Here is a 20,137-nt window from a genome sequence, read left to right as displayed (position 1 = left end):
ACCCGGAGGCCACCGGACAGACGGGCCCCCGGGCTCGGGGCGGAGGGCAGGCGAGCCCCGAGGGACACCCCGCTGGGGGCGGCAGGGCCGCAGGGCACCTCGCAGAAGAAGGGGACGCAGCACATGCGTGCATGCACCAGAGCCCTCCCCTCTGAGCCCCTGAAATCAGGTGCCAACTGCCCGCCACACTGCGCCCACGGCTGGGGGCTCCCCTCGGTGGCCGTCTGCTGTCTGTCTGTCCAGAGCTCCACCCCCGCCCAGGACGGGCTGGCACACGGCCCCCTGGCTCTCTGAATGTGCAGAAGGGAGTGAGGAGGCTCCGCGGGGGTGGGGGGAATTGGGGAGCAGGGTCACCTCCCCCGTCGTCCTCCCGGAAGAACTCCTCGCTGTCGTTGGCCGAGTGAGACTTCTTCATCTCCGCGATCCGGTTCCGGGGCCCCTTCCTCTTGAGGGATGGGGAGAAGAAGGCAGGCCGGTTGTTCCGCTCGGGGGTGGGGGGTGTGCTGAAGGAGGTCACCTGGGAACAAGAAGCGTGTCACCAGGGTGGTCCGCCAACCTGGTAGGGGGGCCCGGTGCCCACCCATCTCCCGCCTGCAGAGCGCTGCCGGCCTGGGGCTCAGCGGGCGCTGGCCACCAGCTCCGCCCCGGGAAGAACCCTGCTGCCCTCCTGGGGCCTCAACCGCCGGGCAGGGGTCATTGGGGCACAGAGCAAGCCTGGCTGCTGACACGGGTCGAGCACCCTCCAGGCACCGAATCCACCGAATAGTCCCGATCACCCTCGACGTGAGAGCCGGCTGGGGCGGGACAGTCACCCTGGCAGGGCCAGGGTCACCCAGCGGACGGTGGCCATGCTAGGGCTGCACCCCAGGTCTTCTCCCTCTAATTTCTTCTCCTGTCCCCTCTCCCCCAGCGTCCTTCCACAGAAGTGCAGTGGTCAAGCGGTCCACCCCTCCATCTCCTCCTCTCCTCTTCTAACCACACTGCCCATCACCAACCATTCTTCACACCCACTCAGGGAAGCACATGACCTGGGTCCCTGCCCTCAAGGAGCTCACAGTCTGCCAGGGTGGGGCGAGAGACCCAAAAGTTGACAACCACAGACCAAATGTTGGTTATTAAAGACAGGAAAAAAAAAAAAAAAAAAAAGGAAGCAGAGGATACAGGGGAGCACAGAGGCAAAAGGAATCAACAGCCTGGGAAATCACGAAAGGCTTCCCGGAGGAGACGCCGCTTGAGCTGGGTCTTGAAGGACGAGTAGGAGTTAGCTAGGTGAAGAAGGGGGGGAAGGGCGTTCCAGGCAGAGGGAACGTGGCCCATCTCCTCCCTCCTCCCCACGCAAACAAGAATCTGAGGAACCAGGCGAGCTGGGACTGAGACTTCGGGAGCCCCGTCAGCCTCCTCGTCACGGCTCCGACGTCCACCAGTCCCGGCGGCCGCTGGGCTCCAGACGGTCCTCCCACAAGCCGGGGAAGGTTTTTAGAAGATAAAAAAACAAAACACCAGAAACCACAATACACACAGAGTCTGCATTTGTCACGCGCTGGTTACAAACGACCCCTCTGGGAAAGGGGGGGCGAGCACAGAGGCGGGGGGCCCCGGGCAGACCCGGGAGGTCAGGGCTTTTGCCGCTGACAGCCGCGTGACCCTGGCAGGCCCTTCCCCTTGACCCTAGGCTCCCCCTGCTGCTGCGGGCCAGGGGCTTTCCCAGGCACTGTCTCTTTCACCCCCCACGGCCACCCTGGAGAGAAAGACCAGCACCCCCTTTGACAGACGGAAAGATGAAGGCCCGGGCTGGTCCAGTAACCCCTCTGTGGTCACTGGGCAAACACGCGGCCAGAAGTGGCACCCAGGTTTGTCCAGCCCAGGCCCAGGCCCAGGCCACATCTTCACGAGGACTGTCACGCACACGGTCGTTAGCCTCAGTGGGCACCTGAGGACCGAGGGGGAGTCAGGCTCCTTATCGCAGAGATGAGCCACCTCTGTCCCCAAGACAACAGAGGCCTCTGCCCAGAATTCTCACCCATCATCACAGAAAGAGAGTGTTTGTTGTTTCTGCTCTGCTTACAAAACACATTCACTGCAGGAAACTCAAAGTGGAAAAAAAAGAAAAACATAACAAGAGAAAGAAAACCACCACCTGACTCCCTGGAGCTGTGTGTGCTGAGGGTGATCCTACAGATCCCTGACCTCGGGCGCACCAGCGGGGACGCGGGACCGACACGCTCGGGGCCGCTTCTCCAGGCAGATGCCCCGGCCGGCCCCACCCCCGGCAGGGCCCCTGATGCCCTGGCTCCTGAGTCCCCAATACCTCAGGAGGCGGGTGTGTTCACCCCATTTCTGGGCAAGCAAACTGAGGCTCAGAGAGGAGAGACCTGCCCCAGCTCACGCGGACAGCAGCGCCGGGACCGCGGCTCACCCCGCAGCCCCTCCTGGAGACGCCTGGCAGGGCGCGCTCCTCCTTCAAGACCCCCGGTCTCCTCTGGAGCCCCCAATGGGGGCAAAGCAGCCGATGGGCTGGGTATTTTCTCCTGCCTGAGCCCTGCCGCCCACCCACAACCCCAGAGGCTCTGGGAATAAGGCTGCCACTGAGCTCAGCTTCCCGGCCCCGGGGAAGGACAGCGGCCTAGAAAGGGCTCAGAGGCCCAGTGCTGTCACGTGAGCCACACGGCAGAGGGCAGCACAAGGAACCCGGCAGGCCTGGCGCTGCCCAGGTCTGCAGACAGGAAGGCCCAAACGCGTCCACAGCTGCGGTGGCCGTCAGCAGTTCCGGTGCCCAGAGCCTGGTTGGCAAGCGGCCCCGGCAGAGATGAGCCGGGGGCCCCAGCCGACCCTCCTGGAGCAGGATGGGCGGCTGGCTGGTCGTCATCCCCATCTTGCCCCCGGGGAAAGCTGCTCGGGTGCTCACCCTCGCCCAGCAGGGCCACCAAGGTGGGCGGTGGGACCCCGCCGCTCGGGCCCCAGGTACTAACCTGCTGTGTGACCCCGGGCCAGTCACCTGCCCTCTCTGAACCTCGGCCTGCTCCCCAGAGGGGTGGGGACCATGACACCTACCTCGCCCGGGGGCGGGGGCGGGAAGGATGGGGAGGCGGGCCTCAGGGAGGGGCGAGGCCCTCCCCGAGCAGTGTAGCCTTACCCGCTCATGCATGGGCGAGGCCGGGCTAGAGTCCTCTTCCGTCCCACAGGGGGACGTGTCACCAGTGGACACACGGCTGACCGCCATCTCGGCGTGGCCCTTGCCCTGGGGCCCCTTCATGCGCACAAACTCCATGTTGCTGTACTTGTAGAAGCCGAACGACATCTTCTGGGCCATGCGGGCTGCCACGCTCACCTGGGGGCAGGCGGGTGGGGGATGCGGAGTCAGGCAGGCGGGGGTGCCCACTCCCGGGGGCTCCAGCAGCCAGGGGGACCCTCCCTCAAGAAGCCCGAGGGCCAACGGCCCCCCTCCGGAGAGACCCAGCCCCAGCTGACCCGGGCTCGCCCACAAGGCGGGGCGGTGCCGGGACCCTTGCTTCCCTGTCTGATGCCCTCTCAGCCCGAAGACCACGCCCCGTCCCTTGCCCCAGGGTCCAGAGAGAGGACACCTGGGGCGGTGCTCAGCGGCAGGAGGGCGCCCGTCCACCTGGACTCCCCTCCCCTCGGCCCATCGGTCAGGCCCTGACCAATCCCAGGAGGGTTTCCCTGGAACGATCACCACGTGACCCAGGCCCCAGCCGCCTAGAAGGGGCGTTGGGGGCGCTGCAGGAGCTGGGCGAGAACAGAGGGGGGTTGTGGGGTGCTCGACCCCTGGGCCCGGCCCACCCCGCACTCACGCGGTTGTCGTACACCTTTTTGAGCGCCTCGTAGCGGATGGAGCCCTGGAAGATGACCCCCTGGAACGTGTTGGTCTTGTCACTGGCCACCAGCTCCACGCAGACCATCTCCCCTTCCCCCACGGTCATGTCACTGAACACCTGGGGCGGGGGGCGCGAGGCGGACGCGGGGATGGCATCGGTCGGCTGCCCCCACCCCAGCACGGCCGGCTCCCAGGCCCCCGCCCCACTCCTTGACTCGGGGAGGGCTGCTTGGAAACTCCCCCTTTACAGGTGAGAACGCTGAGCCACAGATGGAAAGGTTTTCGCCCAAGGCCCCCAGGCCTGCCACCACTCAATGGGGCCCTCACAGCAACGGGGCAGCCCACCCGCGGGCAGGGGCAGCGTCTACAAGGGGCTGAGATCTAAAGTGACTCCGGGACCGGAAGAGGGTGCGCCCCACCCCAGCGTCCACTGGAGGGACGCCAGGAAGTCGCACAGTTCACGGGGGCTGCCGGCTACGGGTGCGCAGCGCCCCCGCCCCAGCCCTGCCCCCGCCGTCACGGCCTGTGTGTGGGCACCAGCTCAGAAGCCGCACGGACAGACTGCCTGCCTGCGGGGGGCGATGGCCTGCGGGGGACTGGACAGCCGCCCCCGAGAGTCACTGCGCACGGGGCGGGGGTGGGGGTCCTGTGCAGGCTGAGCTCTGAGGTCGCCCGGACTCCGGCTTCAATCTCAGCTCTGCGGCGGACCAGCAGTGTGAGCCTGAAGAGGGCGCTCAGCCCCCTCACCTGAGATGCTCAAGACGCCAACCAAACCGAGAAGCGAAGTGACCTGCAACCCACGCCCCATCCTTCCTGAGTCCTCCAGGGCACCGCCCCCCCCCCACCCCGGGCCCTCGCTGCGGGTGATGGGGAGAACAGCTCCTCGGCCCAGACCTCAACAGGAGGGTGGCTGGACAGGAGCTGGCAGGGTCGCCAGGGGGCGCAGCTGGCTTCTCAGCACCGTGCATTTCCCAGTCGAGTGAGCTGCCCGGGGCCCCAGTTTTGTAACTTTTGGAGCCCCACCCATCGTGGACATCCTAGGACCCCAAGGTGTGGAGGCCTTATTTAGGGTTCAAGGGTGGTAATAACCGTCCCTCCTGCCCGGGCGGTACTCTGCAGGACTTGATGACGCCTCCTCCCACGCGTGAGCTCTCTGATCTTTCAACCCGGACGCCCATTTTACAGATGAGAACACTGAGGCTGGAGCCTGGTGAACTCATTTGCCCTGAGTCAAGGAAACAGGGAGAGTGGGAGCCCAGCCCTGCCCCCGCCTCCTTCCTGAAGGTGTGTGAGGCCTGGGGGGTGGGGCCAGGGGCTGGGGGTATCACATCCCCTGATTCAGGCAGCCAGACCGAGACAGGGCCCCCACCTCCTCGAAGCTGTCGATCATGAAGAAGATGTTGGGGTAGCTGATCTTGGATTCCTCCCCTTTGCTGTCCATGGGGTGCTTACTGGGGGACGCAAACACTTGCTGGAAGAAAGCAGATTGGAGGGGGCCAAGTGAGACCCCACCGTGCCCCACACCCGGGCCTGGAGCCATGCACTGGGGTGGGGTGTGTTGTAAGGCACGGGTCACAGGGTCACAGGAGCTGCTGGGGAAGGAGCCGTTGGGAGGGAGGACCTGGTTTGGGGGGCTCCACAGGCCCCTGGGGCTGCAGGGAAATTCTGGAGTCAGCCTCCCCTCGGGCCGGGCAGCGGGAGGGGTACTCGCCCCCATGAGCCCTGGGCCCCCGAGGGCTCACCTGGGACCTCTTCCTGTGGATGTGGATGTCGCCGCCGTCGGCCCGCGTGCACACAGCACAGGTCACCATGTAGTCCAGCTGGAAGGGACGCGGGACAGGGAGTGCGGGGGTTCGCTGTTCCCCGGGGCCTTTCGAGCACCCCGCCCCCACCGCCGGCAGCCCTGCCCTGGGCGCCCCGTACCTTCTGCAGGATGAGGTTCAGGCAGACGCTCTCCTCCCAGTCGATGTCGGGGTCTCCGAGGCCCGGGAGCTTCTTGGAGTCCCGCCGGTACACCTCCACCTCTACCTCCGGCTCGGCCTCCACCAGCTGCGAGGCCCAAGGCAGAGGTGAGTCCCGGCCCTCACTGCCCTCCCCGCCCCCGAGTGGGGGCATCGTCTCCTCCCTGGCCCCTCCCACGCAGGCGTGGGCTCCAATCTCCCTCCTGGGTTCTCTGGCCACCCGACCCCCCCACACCCTGGGTTCATCAAGAAGCCAGCCTCCCACCGAGTTCGTCCCTTGGGCCCCGCAGCAGGGCGGGGAGATCCCAGCATCCTGGCCCAGCCCACAGGCGACCCGTCCACCCGTCCAGCCAGCCACCCTCTGCACCGGCTGAGCGCTCAAGAGGCCCTCGGGTTGCCACGGCAACCGGGTGCCAGCTCCGTGGCCCGGATGAGGAGGGGGCGGGAGGCGGCCGGGCTTGCCGCAGCGAGCCCGCAGTGCGCAGGCCCTGCAACAGCGCCCACGGCACGCCGGCCAGGGGCTTTCCTTTCCGCTCTTCCGAGCAGAGGCGGGCAGGGAGGCCGCCCGGAAACCCCTGTGTGGTCTCCCTCCTCCCCCGCCCCGGCCACCTCGCACCTCCAGACCCGTGGGGTCTGCCCTGCGCGCGGCCCGCCTGCTGCCTTCCAGACACCGCAGACCCACCCCGGCGGGGCCTGTCGTGCGTGTGCTGGCTGGCCCCTCCCCGCAAATGTCCTCTGTCCACCGTCATCTCCTCGCTCTGACGGACATTGCGGCCAGGCGCCGCTGCCTCTGTGGGCCCCCAGCACCCCATTCCTCCCACCATCACAGCACCAACCGCTCCACGTGCCACTGGCTATGCGGGGCCAGGGGGCAGCGGGGTGGCCGCGTGCTCCCTGAGGACCCGGCCAAGGCTGAGTCATCTCGTGCTCCCAGTGCCGGGAGAGAAGGGCCTGCAGAGGGCTCAGGGCAGGGGTGCAATGGAACGTTCCAGCACGCACACAGCTAGACGGCCACACGCTCCCAAACTCAGGCTCCCCTCACTGACCTCACCGCTGCCCACCCCCCCAGCCTTCAGAGGCCCTCACACACAGCCTCAGGCCTCCAGCTCTGAAACCGCTCAAGCCCGAGTCCAGGGTTCTCTCCCCGAGAGCGAGCCAGCACTTGCCGCTTCCTTTCACCTCCCTGCCTGGCGGCTCGGGGAACCTGCAGAGCTGACCCCTTCTCAGCCCCGCCTGCCCACTGGCGCAGTCAAGGCCAGATCGGCTAAGAAAACCCTCCCTGACCAGAACCGGGGCCCCTCCAGGCACCAACATTCAAGGCACGACCGCATCTCACGTGGACTCAGTCCTCTGGTCTCAACACACTGCCTGCAAACCACCACCAAGATTTTGCACACACACACACGAACACATGGCATCTGCAACGTAAACCTCAGCAGACGATCAGGCCCACCGCTCGGCCACTGGCCCCTCCACCGGGACCATCCCTTCCCTTCCTTCCAGGCCCGCCTCACTCCGGTGGCCTCCGCTGACCACGCCCCTCCCTCTGGTCACAATAGTGACCCACACCGTGTTGGCTCCACATGATGCACTTCTGGGTCCCAGCGTCCACCGGCCCCAGTGACAACCCGGTCACATGGCCAGCCGCTGCACACTCCAGATGGTCACAGAGCACCCTGGCCCACCCCCGGGTCTTCCCGCCTGTCACACAGCCCGACCGGACCAGCCATTTGGCTGCAGGCACGCAGGTCACTATGTCTCCTTTGCAGCAGGCACCAGGCCTGTCTGTTTGCAGAAAACCCATCCTGTACGATCAGACTCAAAGAGCAGGTACAGGGCAGGGAAGTCACAAGCCCCGGCCACCAAGCCCCAGCCCGGGGTCACAAGCGCTGGGGCAGGTACGCTACAAAGACCTGTCTCCACTGCCCGCAGCGTTTTTGTGTTTAAATGAAAACAACACCTTTGCATGTTTGGCATACAGGTAGTTTCAACATTTTACAAAACAATAAAGCTTCTGAAAGACATGCAAAGCTTGTTCTATTAACTTGTTGACACTGAAACTTAGTGGGTTAAACACCGGAGGTGACTCATGTCACCTGTGAGCCTTCCGTCTCTTCTGTAAAAAGGCGATGATAACCCCTGCCCTGTCCAGTTGCTGGGAAGACATGGGAGATGGAGAGGCAAGAGGCTGAGCCCCGTGTCGTGGGTGAGGTGAGGGCTCGGGGGTTGGCAGGCATCACCACCATTACCACCATCACCAAGCCGGGTCACCTGCCCACGGCCAGGCTGGACCCAGCCTCCGGGGTCAACGTCTTCGCTCTACCATTTACTTACTAAGGATGAGATGCCAGCCAGACCACCCAGCCTCTGGACATGTCTCCTCCAAGGCACTGTAGCGAGACTCATCGCTGCCTTCCGGGGTCGTGGGGAAGCTCGGTAATAATATCCACATGAGGCCCGCGCATCCCAGCACCCCCAGCACCGGACACCTGAGTGACTGCCCCCACCCAGCTCCTGACACCCGGCGGGCGCTGAATGAACACCGCATTCCCCTCTCAGCATGCACGAGGGGGGCTGCAGGCCCCCCCACAAGCCTGCAGACCCCAGGGAGGGGGTGGCCCGCGGGGCGCTCACCTTCCGCCCGTCCAGGGCGCCCTCGCTGCCCGCGAACGCCAGCTTCCGGCGCACGTAGAAGAGCATGTCGTCCTGGCGCGGGGCCCACTTCTCCATGAAGTAGGTGGAGAACATCCAGGTCCAGAAGACGATGCGGTCGTCCTTGAAACACCCTGCGCAGGGAAGCCAGAGGGGGGGTGCACCTGTGAGGGGCCTGGGTCGAGCCCTGGCCCCCCTTCCCTGCCCCCTGCAGACCTCTGCGACGTGCGGAGCCCCCTTCCCCTAACGCCCCAGCCCCCACGGGGCACCCGCGGAGGTCCCGAGCCCTCCACCCAGCGGCGCGGCCTGGAGCCCCGCACCACTGGGGACTCCAGCCCGAGGATGAATCAGCAGCATCTCGTGGGGAAGGGAAGCCCAGCTCGGAGGGAAGGCGCGGGCAGACAGTCTGGCGGGGAGCCCCGAGGGCTCAGGAGGGGAGATCCATCCAGCCAGCACCTCCCTCCCCACCCCCACCCCGGGAACCCGACTTAAAGGGCCAGCTGCCCCTCTGCCAGCCAGGCTCAGCTGCAGGCAGGAGGCAGGCAGCCTTCCAGCACGCTGAGCTGACTCTGCTTCTTACTACGGATAATATTTCTTCCTGATACCTAGATCGTTATGGTCCTCTTTCTCACGCAAGGAGGAAAAAAGCCCACAGGCTCTGGTAGGAAGGCTGAGGGTTTCCACTCCAGCTCTGCACTTGGCTGTATGACAGCGGGCCAGCCCGGGGACCTCTCAGATCCCCAGCTTCCTGGGGGTGAACGCACACTGACAGCGCGGACGTGGCTGGCCCGCGGGACCTAAAAAAGGTGGGCGTCTGGACAGACCTGATGAAGCCACAAGATGTGCTGCAGAGCTATTGCTTAGAAACCCGAGATACTAAACTGTTGCTGGTTTCTTTCCCTCTTCTCCCAAAGCGACTTCATCACCGTGACCAAGTCCTCACACTTGTCTTCTGGAACGCGTGAGACGGGACCCTCGGGGTGGATACGGGGCTGCCCGTGTCCTCACAGGTGGTCAGATCCCCTGGCCTGCACCCACACCCGCTCCTCCGGGGGGTGGGCGGTGCTCAGCGCTCAGGCCCTGGAGGACTGGACACCCTGGGCCTGTTTACATCAGTTCTCCGACACAGGCTCCCGCCCTCTGCGCCCACGCGGTCCACAGCCCACCCAGGCCCACACCCTGGCTGGTTCCCACGGAAGGAAAACAGAGCGGGGTCTGATGAGTCAAGGGGCCCAGGCCGGCGAGCCTGATCAAGACAAAGGTCACTGGTCAGCTTCAGGGGCAAAGGCCAGGAGAGGCCCCCGGACTGACAGACTTCCTGCCACGGTGACAACAGGCAGCGGCCCCTCACAGCCCACAGCCCCCCACAGCCCCCTTGCACAAAATCACGCCGGGGGCCACGTTCTTCCTAAGAAAACAAGAACGCTCCCGGGGCAGTTGACTCTCAGCTCCTTCTGAGCCCCCAGCCCAGCAGAAGTCCTTCTAGACTCAATGCTCCAAGACTGCCTGCGCCCACCGCTTCCTGGTCCCTCGGGGGGCCTACGGCAGCCGCTGTGGTCTCCACACGCAGTGGGTCTGGGCTCCAAACCCCACCACCTGCCGCAGTGAGTCAAGTTCACCATCCGCGTCAGGCTCAAGCGCTATACCCCCGGGGCGATCTCTTTACTCTGCAAGCAGAAGGAGCCTGGTGGTGCCCACGGTACCAGGTGGGCGGCCACGGTTCTTCCTGCATTTGCCACATTGAGCCCCAGGCAGAGCCCTGCAGACCGTCTCACTGAACTTTGCCCACAGCCTGTTACTGCCGCTGCCTGGTTTCACAAGAAAAGAAACTGATTCTCAGGAGTCAAAAAAGGGGCCCAAGATCCCAGAGCTAGAAACTGCTGAGTCCTCAGACCTGTCAGACCATGCACACACACACACACACACACACACGCGCGCGCGCGCGCGCACGTACACACACTCAGGCTCTCAGAAAATACAATGTGATGGACCCCGATAATGAATGCAAAGCGCTCAGCAGGCAGCTGACAGCCCCGGGATCTGACGAGGGAGGGGTCCTTGGGTTTGGGGGTGGGGGGATGGGGGGCTGCGTGCAGGAGTGGAGTGCTGGAAGCGGCACAAGATACGTGCCAACGTGGTCTCCAGGGTTCCAGGTGCCGCCAGACCTGGCCCAGCAGGTCCGCACAAGGGGTCCCACTTCACTGCTGTAAACGCCGAGAGATCGCTTTCTTCACAGCCCACCCGGCCCTGTTACTGAAGGAGGCAGCAGCACACTGCCTGCCCGTGTTCCCTCCTGACACAGGGGCTCCTGGGGTCCAGCCCGAAGGTCACCCTCTGCCGGTGCCCCCATCCTTGACGGGCCGCTCCCGAACCACCGGCCCGCCGCCAGGATGCTTCTCCCGGCAACTCCCGGCAGCCACACGGCCTTCAGAGAGCCTGACGGGCACCACACCCAGGTTCTTCCCCTCCCAGGGTGGGGGACAGGGGCAGCTCCCCTGGATGCGTCCACTGCCCCGTCCACTCCCACCCCCTGTCCGCCCCCCACACCACAGCTACAGGGTCTGTATTTAAAGTCGTCTCCTATCCCCCTTAAAATCTTCCCGTGGAATTCAGAATGAAAGCCAAAGTTCTGAGAAAACTCCCCGTGACAGCCCCTCCCCTTGCCGCTCACCAGCCCTGCTGGCCTCCAGGGGATGCCGCCCCTCTGCCCCGGGGCCTTTGCACAGGCAGCTCCTTCCTGCCATTCCTGCTGCGACTCAGATGGCTCTCCCGTCTTCAGGGAGCCACTCCAGGCCCCACATTACACGTGCTGGAGGCGCTCCCCTTCCTCCTCACCGTGTTTTACTGCCATCAGTACATCTGGGGTTTCACGACTGTCCCCCACCGCACAAACGCCTCCCAAAAGGAGGGACCTGCCCGGATGACCATCTAGGTCACACAACAGGCACTCAATAAATGCTGCATGAATAAATGGATTGTCCCAACAGGAGACGAGCTCCAGGAGGTGGGTGCCTTGCCCAGGTGCCCACAGCACGGATGCGGCCCAGCCGCCGTCCACCCGAGGCCTGGGTGCCCCACGCAGGACACAGGGTGGGAACATGTCCTTTTCTTTCAGTCACAGGGCCCTGACCCTAGAAAAACCTTCCAAGAGGCCCCACCACCACACACAACACAAGGGCCGAGGCTCCCCTGGCTCAGCTCGCCCAGGGCTCAAAGCGGTGACTCCACGGGCGGGTGCACCAGCCAGGCCTGCTGAGAAGGCACCTGGGCACCCAGACAGGGCCCTCCCCTCCCCACCTGTCTGCCCGTGCACCTGCAGCCCCTGCCTGCCCCGCAGGTGCGGGTGGGGAGACCCAGTGCTAACCTCCAAAAGGAGCAACGGGCTGGGACATCACACAGATGTTATCACCGGTGTAACTATTTCAGGACCGATGACAAACTCAGGAGGAAGAAAACTACTCTGTCGGGGGGCCCCTCGTACCCCGCCTCTCACTGGTGAGACGCCAGAACCATTGTCAAGAGTGGCCGTGGGCGCCACACCCAGACGCAGGCAGGACAGACAGTGGGACAGTCAGGCAGAGGCCAGACCAGGAACACTCGGTATAAAGCAAGAAGAGAAATCGCATAAGTCAAGACCCACCCACCACCCTGAACACTCAAAATTCCCCTTGTGCGCAAGAGAGGCACAGCTGAAATCAAAGGGAACATGAACACCAGGGCAGGGCAAGTCACAGTAAATAAGTGTCTGTATATAAAGAATTCACAGCATAACAAGTCAAGAAAGAAAATGCGTGTAAGACCCCAATAGATAAATGGGTAAAATATCCAAACAGGTCACTACCAAAAAAGAAACATACCCCCTTGGCAAGATGTGGGTAAATATTAATCTCACTAGCAATTGAAAAAAAAAATCACACTGAGAGAACAAGTTGTCATTTCTAAGAAGGCAAATTTGCTTTTTATAAAAATACCAGGGGACTTCCCTGGTGGTCCAGTGGTTAAAATTCCGCCTGTGAATGCAGGAGACACGTGGTCAGTCCCGGCCCGGGAACTAAGACCCCGCCAAGCCCGCGAGCCGCAGCCCGTGCTCTGCAAGGAGAAACCTGCGCCTGCAACGACTGAGGAACCCTGCCCGGCGCACCAGGGGAAGCTCTCACATGGCAACGAAGACCCAACGCGGCCAAAAACAGAAAGAAAGAAAAGAAAAAACAATCACTTAGGAAAACCGGCAGATTTGGTAAAGCTAAATATGTGTTTACCAGTGATTCAGCCACTTTCAGGTACTTGCCCAAGAGACACAAAGCGCATGTCTGCACAGATACTGGTGCACACACGGTCACAGACGCTTTGTTCCTGAATAAACCCAAACTGGAAACCAGGGGAAGACACATCCGAAATGTGACACAGCCACTCAGCGGCCTATTAGCGGCAATGAGAACAAGCTACTGACCGACACAGCGCGGAGGGTGAATCTCAGAACCATCACACTGAGCGAGAGAAGTCAGATACAAGAAAAAAAAAAGCTACATCCTGAAAGACCACATTCACAGGATGCTCCAGAAAAGGCACAGAAAGCAGACTGGTGGTCGCCCCAAACGTTCCGCGTGTTGATGCTGGTGCCTTCACAGCCGTCAGGACTCATCCACCTGCTTACTTGACGTGGACAGTTTATTTGACATACACCACACTCCGGTAGAGTTGGTAAAAACCTATGACAGCCAAAGCTGGCAAGATCACACTGAACTGGGAGCTCTCGTGTGTCGTGAGAGAACAAAAATCACGGTGTCCTTTGTGGAAGGCAAACGACCATCTTCCCTCTTCTGTGACTCTATCTTGTGGAAAAGAAAAAAATGGAAATAATGCACAAAGACATTCCATATGTACTGATGATAGCAAATAACATAGCAGCAGCATAACAGTAAAAAGAAGAAACTAATATTCGGTAATCACTCACATTTAATCTAGGTAGACTGTGCTGTATGTACTAAACCAAATCGCCGTCACGCTTTTAAAAGGATGCCTGTGAAGACGAGTAGACACGTGGACAGGCATGTAACACAACGTCTGGTGAAAGAGCAGAAATTCAGGCCACACACACACCGACCACACCTGCACATGGGGCCCTGGACACACACGCCTGATGGAGACACGTGCGCCTGAGCGGCAGGAGCTGCTGAGCCTCACAGGACATACGCTTGCTTCTTACTTTTTTCACTTTTAATATTTTTAATAGTAAGGTGACACCACTTTTGCCCAGGAATGTATGACTTCTGATTAGTGTCACAGAGTGCATTAGAGAGAGAGAAGGGGGTGGAGAAGGGGCTCCCCGTCTTCAGAGGGAGAAGAGGGACGGAGGGGAGACAGTCCAAGTCCGGAGCTAGGAAGGTCAAGGTCAGGGTGAGGGCTCAGACTTCGGGAGGCGCAGTACAGTGTTAGGCTTTGCAGCCAGACGACCTGAGCTCAGGTCCTGGCTCTCTGCTCCTCCCCATCCAGGTGGCCGGTTCTTGGAACCCCTGGGGACCCCAGGGAGTCCCTCTGTCAGAGGGGTCTAACCTGCCACTGTCCCGGAACCAGTGGTGAGGTCGGGGGTGGGGAGGGGGCCAATACGGAAAGTCCTCTGCACGCTGTAAAGTTCTGGCCACGTGTGAATCTGTGGGGCCTCCGCACTGCAGCCCTGCGTATCTGTCCAGAGCGTGGCTTGCTCGGATAAGGTGACGACTCCCCAACTGGCCAGTGTCCCTGAACCCCACGCTGTGCTAACCATGAGGACAGACACAGGGTGGCTGGCCCCCCGTGTGGCCTGTGGAATCAGCGCTGGCTCTTTCTCTCACGGGTGAGCCCCCTTCTCGCTGCATCCTGTCCTAAGGCTTGTCCACCGAGACATGCCCTAGGTTAGAGGCCCCGGGAGCCACCAGGGCAGCAGAGCTCCCTCAACTCCAGGGCTCTGTCCGGCCCCTGAATCCGCTCAGCCCCAGATGCGGAGCAGCACCACGGACAGCTCCGTGCCCTCAGGCGCCTCCCACGCGGGGCTGGGGTCCTCCCGCCTGCTCTCCTAATCCACGGTGACCGTGGTGGTAGCTCTCGTCTATCAGGTGGCCACAGACGCTGACTTGGCAAACACGGAGCTGCTGCTCCTTCAGAAATACGGGGTTGGGCTCCTGCAAGCCTCTGGTTGCGTTTTCATCAAATGATCTATACATTATCTTGTGGTATGTGTGTTTCTGTTTAAAAACACCATAAGTTGGGTCATTAACACTGATCTCCAGGCCACCAGCACGCTAACTCGTGCCTGGATGAAGCTTATCTAACATGTATGTTCTCCATAAGGCCCTTCACAGCTTTCTTTTGCTCAGGACTAGATACTTCAGCGTCATGTTCCACGGCCAGTTCAAATAGCAAAATCACCACCGAAAAGCACAACATGCAAGTACGTGGCACTAAATAGACCCAGAGGATGAGACGATCGGATGGCATCACCAACTCAATGGACGTGAGTGTGAGCAAACTCCGGGAGACAGTGGAGGACGGGGAAGCCTGGCATGCTGCATCCACGGGGTCGCAAAGAAGCAGCCACGACTGAGAGGCTGAACAACAACCAAAGAGACCGCAGAAAGGATGAGCTGAGACAAGGAGGCAGGCGTCGCCTTGTTCAGCCTCAGCTGTGACCATGCACCCTGGGTGACTCAGGGTTTCCCACGGCTTTGCACACATCTGCAGTTAACCACAAGGCACCCACGGTACTGACTGTGTGGTGATGGAAATTTAGGTGAGTGGCTAAATCCATAAATACAGAATCAGAGAATAAGGAGGAAGAGCCATATCACAAAGTCTGGAATCTGCCAGCTCCAAATGGGACTATGGGATCCAGCCTCCCCCGCTGCCTGCAGTAACTGACCTGCTTTCATAAGTCACCGTCTTTGAACTTCAGGTCTGGAGAGTCCTTTATAGGCTAGTGGCTTTGGGGACGCGTGGAAGAGGGCACGCCGCTGTGCAAGGACTGAACCTGAGCTGCCCAGGCCCAGCTCCATGCTCTCCCGCCGCCTGGCCACAGATTGTCCACTTCATTCTGCAGGACACTGAATGGGGTACGTAACCATGCCAACAGCTCAACAGTACTGACAGTGACGACGGCTCATGCTTGCCCTGCACTTTATGGGGCTCTACAGTTTATGGGGCTTCCAGGTGGCACTAGTGGTAAAGAACCCGCCTGCCAACACGGGAGACGTAACAGATGAGGGTTCGATCCCTGGGTCAGGAAAATCCCCTGGAGGAGGGAATGGCAAACCACTCCAATACTCCTGCCTGGAGAATGCCATGGACAGAGGAGCCTGGCGGGCTCCATGGGGTCGCAAAGAGTTGGGAACGACTGAAGGGACTTAGCACACACTATAGTTTATAAAGTCCTTTCACCTGTGACCTCTCCAGATCGCCATGGCAACTTGATAAGGTGGGATCAGTTCAGTTCAGTCACTCAGTCGTGTCCGACTCTTTGTGACCCCATGGGCTGCAGCACACCAGGCCTCCCTGTCCATCACCAACTCCCATAGTTTACTCAAACTTGTGTCCATTGAGTCGGTGATGCCATCCAACCATCTCATCTTCTGTCATCCCCTTCCTCCCACCTTCAATCTTTCCCAGCATCAGGGTCTTTTCCAATGAGTCAGCTCTTCGTATCAAGTGGTCAAAGTATTGGAGTTTCAGCTTCAACATCAGTCCTTCCAACGAATATTCAAGACTGATCTCCTTAAGGATGGACTGGTTGGATCGCCTTGCAGTCCAAGGGACTCTCAAGAGTCTTCTCCAACACCACAGTTCAAAAGCATCAGTTCTTCGGTGCTCAGCTTTCTTTATAGTCCAACTCTCATATCTATACATGACTACTGGAAAAATCATAGCCTTGACTAGATGGACCTTTGTTGGCAAAATAATGTCTCTGCTTTGTAATATGCTGTCTAGGTCGGTCATAATTTTCCTTCCAAAGAGTAAGCGTCTTTTAATTTCATGGCTGCAGTCACCATCTGCAGTGATTTTGCAGTCCCCAAAGATAAAGTCTGTCACTGTTTCCCCATCTATCTGCCATGAAGTAGTGGGGCTGGATGCCATGATCTTAATTTTCTGAATGCTGAGCTTTAAGCCAACTTCTTCACTCTCCCCTTTCACTTTCTTTTTTTTTTTCTTCCCCCTTTCACTTTCATCAAGAGGCTCTTTAATTTTTCTTCACTTTTTGCCACCAGGGTGGTGTCATCTGCATATCTGAGGTTATTGATATTTCTTCCGGAAATCTTGATTCCAGCTTGTGCTTCATCCAGCCCAGCATTTCTCATGATGTACTCTGCATACAAGTTAAATAATCAGAGTGACAATAAACAGCCTTGACATACTCCTTTTCCTATCTGGTACCAGTCTGTTGTTCCATGTCCAGTTCTAACTGTTGCTTCTAACTGATAAGGTGGGATAACCTGAGCTTAAAAAGTCCTCAGGCTTCAGTTTAAAGATAAGGCCACAGAAGCCTGGGAATCCAGTAGCTCAAGAGCTTCTGAGGCTCAAACCCAGCCTCTCCTACTCTTTAAGACCCTGGTCCTAGGGTCTTCCAGCCACTATATAATGAGGACACTGAAGGGTCGCTGGTGAGCAACCAAGAAATCAACTCAGGCTTCCAAACCCTCCCACTGCACATCTGAGCCCCCAGGAGCTGTGTCCTACAGTCTCCCTGGAGATCGGAGCTAATCCCACGTGCTCAGAATGGTAACAGGCGCCTCCTCAACACTCAATGGATGAACATGCTGTTGCTACTGTTAACAACTTGGAACTATCTCTCACTAACTAGAGCTTTGGAATATTCATGAACTGGATTTTAGGAGGCATTCCTTGAAAACAACCCCAATCCTTCTCCAGACCAGTAAACCACATAGGTGAAGCAAGCTATGGTAACTTCGTACTTAAAACAGTTTACAGCCATTAAAAATGATGGTCATGGTGGTCCAGTGGTTGGGACTCCTCGCTTCCACTGCAGGGAAGCACAGGTTCAATCCCTGGTCGGGGAACTAAGATCCTGCAAGCTGCACGGCAAGCCCAAAAAAGAAAGAAATCATGGGCATGTATTACAATAAGGAAAACTGCCCCAGAGCTACTCCCTAAACAAGCGCGCTGGAGTCAAGAGACGTTTTTGAAAAGATGTTACCAGATCTTCTACTTCTGTCTTGGGTATTCCTTTGGAAAAGTTGTATGCATTCACTACATATTCTAATGTATTGTCTATAGATTATAAGATAAAGCCAAGCATGTACCCGCTGATACTTTTTCAGTTGACCTGTCTTCATACTTACAAATGTCTCTTAAAACAGGCTTTCCTGGTGGCTCAGATGGTAGACTCTCCTGCAATGCAGGGTCCCTGGGTGGGGAAGATCCCCTGGAGAAGGAAATGGCAACCCACTCCAGTAATCTTGACTGGAGAATTCCATGGACAGAGGAGCCTGGCAGGAGACAGTCCATGGGGTTGCAAAGAGTTGGGCATGACTGAGCAACTATCACTCACTCACTACCAGATCTTCAAGAAAAGACAGCTCAAATGCTACGTACAAGGTTTCAGAGCCTGAGAAACTTGCAAATTCTTTTTAACAAGGAGGCACAGCCTTGACCCCCCCCCCCTCAAAAAAACAACACAGAGAGAAAATTATGGGCTAACTGAACTCACCACATAAACATAAAAATCTTAAATATTTAACAGAATCCAGCCATCTGTTAAAAGTATGCCAAGAAGAATTTAACTTAGAAATACAAGAATGGTCTAATATTAGGAAATCTATTTATATATTCATGATAAAGTTATAGTTCAAATGAGAAATAACACATGATCGTATCCACAGATACTGGGAGAACATTCAATAAGATTAAATACCCATTCTTGATTTTTTAAAAATTCCTATAAAATAGGAATAAATAAATACTTCCTTAAACATGATATGTATCTCAACGAGAAAAAACTAGAAACGGGGATTTCCCTGGTGGTCCGGTGGCTAAGACTCCAAGCTCCCAATGCAGGAGGCCCAGGTTCAATCCCTGGTCAGGGGAGCACTAGCAGACTCCACACGCTACAACTGCAGATGCCGCAGGCTGAAACGAAGAGCAAAGATCCCATGTGCTGCAACTAAGACCCTGTACAGACAATATATAAATATTTAAAAAAGAAAAAGTTAGAGACAGACTAAGTAACATCAGTACAGTTCAGTTGCTCAGTCGTGTCTGACTCTTTGCGACCCCATGAACCACAGCACGCCAGGCCTCCCTGTCCATCACCAACTCCTGGAGCTCACTCAAACTCATGTCCACTGAGTCGGTGATGCCATCCAACCATCTCATCCTCTGTCTTCCCCTCTCCTCCTGCCCTCAATCTTTCCCAGCATCAGGGTCTTTTCCAATGAGTCAACTCTTCACATCAGGTGGCCAAAGTATTGCAGTTTCAGCTTCAGCGTCAGTCCTTCCAATGAACACCCAGGACTGATCTCCTTTAGGATGGAATGGTTAGATCTCCTTGCAGTCCAGGGGACTCTTAAGAGTCTTCTCCAACACCACAGTTCAAAAGCATCAGTTCTTCGGCGCTCAGCTTTCTTCACAGTCCAACTCTCACATACATACATGACTACTGGAAAAACCATAGCCTTGACTAGATGGACCTTTGTTGGCAAAATAATGTCTCTGCTTTGTAATATGCTGTCTAGGTTGGTCATAACTTTCCTTCCAAGGAGTAAGCATCTTTTAATTTCATGGCTGCAGTCACAATCTGCAGTGATTTTGGAGCCCAAAAAAATAAAGTCAGCCACTGTTTCCACTGTTTCCCCATCTGTTTCCCGTGAAGTGATGGGACCAGATGCCATGATCTTAGTTTTCTGAATGTTGAGGTTTAAGCCAGGTTTTTCACTCTCCTCTTTCACTTTCATCAAGAGGCTCTTTAGTTCCTCTTCACTTTCTGCCATAAGGGTGGTGTCATCTGCATATCTGAGGTTATTGATATTTCTCCCGGCAATCTTGATTCCAGCTTGTGCTTCCTCCAGCCCAGGGTTTCTCATGTACTCTGCATATAAGTTAAATAAGCAGGGTGACAATATACAGCCTTGACATACTCCTTTTCCTATTAGAACCAGTCTGTTGTTCCATTTCCAGTTCTAACTGTCCAGTATCATCACAACACACTATTACAGATAGACCTTTGAGATGTTGGGAGTTTGGTTCCAGACCAAGGCAATAAAAGCAAATATCACAATAAAGCGAATCACACACTGTTTGGTTTCCCAGTGAATTAAAAGTTACATGTATACTATTCTGTAGGCTAGCAAGTGCACAATAGCATTATGTCTGAGAAAGCGAAAACATACCTCCATTTAAAAATCCTTTATTTCAGATAAATGCTAACCGTCATCTGAGTCTGCAGTAAGTCACAATCTTTTTACAGTGTTAACATGGAAGATCACTGATCATAGGCCACCAGAACAAACATAATCACAATAGAATATTCAAATCACAGAGGCAGCAATTCTACCTAGTTTGATCTATTAATTTAACATGACCCAAGAGAAAATGCCAAGAAGAATGTTTCAAAATAAGAACAGCCAGGAAAATGCAGAAAAAGTGACGTGGAGCCATGAATCCTATCAGATATGGAAACATACTAGGAGAACTAAACCTTTATGTCACC

The 20,137-nt window shown here is 57.7% G+C and overlaps 1 protein-coding gene across 2 annotated transcripts in view; it reads right to left on the bottom strand.

Annotated features, from left to right (window-relative positions):
- The window catches only part of KIAA0930 (KIAA0930 ortholog), a 44,079-nt gene that overhangs the window by 6,903 nt on the left and 17,039 nt on the right, over window positions 1–20,137 (bottom strand). Inside the window, exons 2-8 of one of the 2 annotated variants that reach the window (XM_061124349.1) lie at window positions 8,428–8,579; window positions 5,756–5,881; window positions 5,575–5,652; window positions 5,202–5,303; window positions 3,810–3,950; window positions 3,134–3,328; window positions 355–517 (exon numbers count right to left, since the gene is read on the bottom strand). In XM_061124349.1, the coding sequence (XP_060980332.1) occupies window positions 355–517; window positions 3,134–3,328; window positions 3,810–3,950; window positions 5,202–5,303; window positions 5,575–5,652; window positions 5,756–5,881; window positions 8,428–8,579 (957 nt within the window). Of the gene's footprint in view, window positions 1–354; window positions 518–3,133; window positions 3,329–3,809; window positions 3,951–5,201; window positions 5,304–5,574; window positions 5,653–5,755; window positions 5,882–8,127; window positions 8,215–8,427; window positions 8,580–20,137 lie in introns of those variants that run through there. The other variant, XM_061124350.1, reaches the window with a different exon arrangement.

Source organism: Dama dama, chromosome 22 (assembly GCF_033118175.1).
Source record: "Dama dama isolate Ldn47 chromosome 22, ASM3311817v1, whole genome shotgun sequence".
NCBI classification, from domain to species: domain Eukaryota; kingdom Metazoa; phylum Chordata; class Mammalia; order Artiodactyla; family Cervidae; genus Dama; species Dama dama.
The sequence above is the reverse complement of the archived record's forward strand: the minus strand, read 5'-3'. Positions and strand labels throughout refer to the sequence as shown.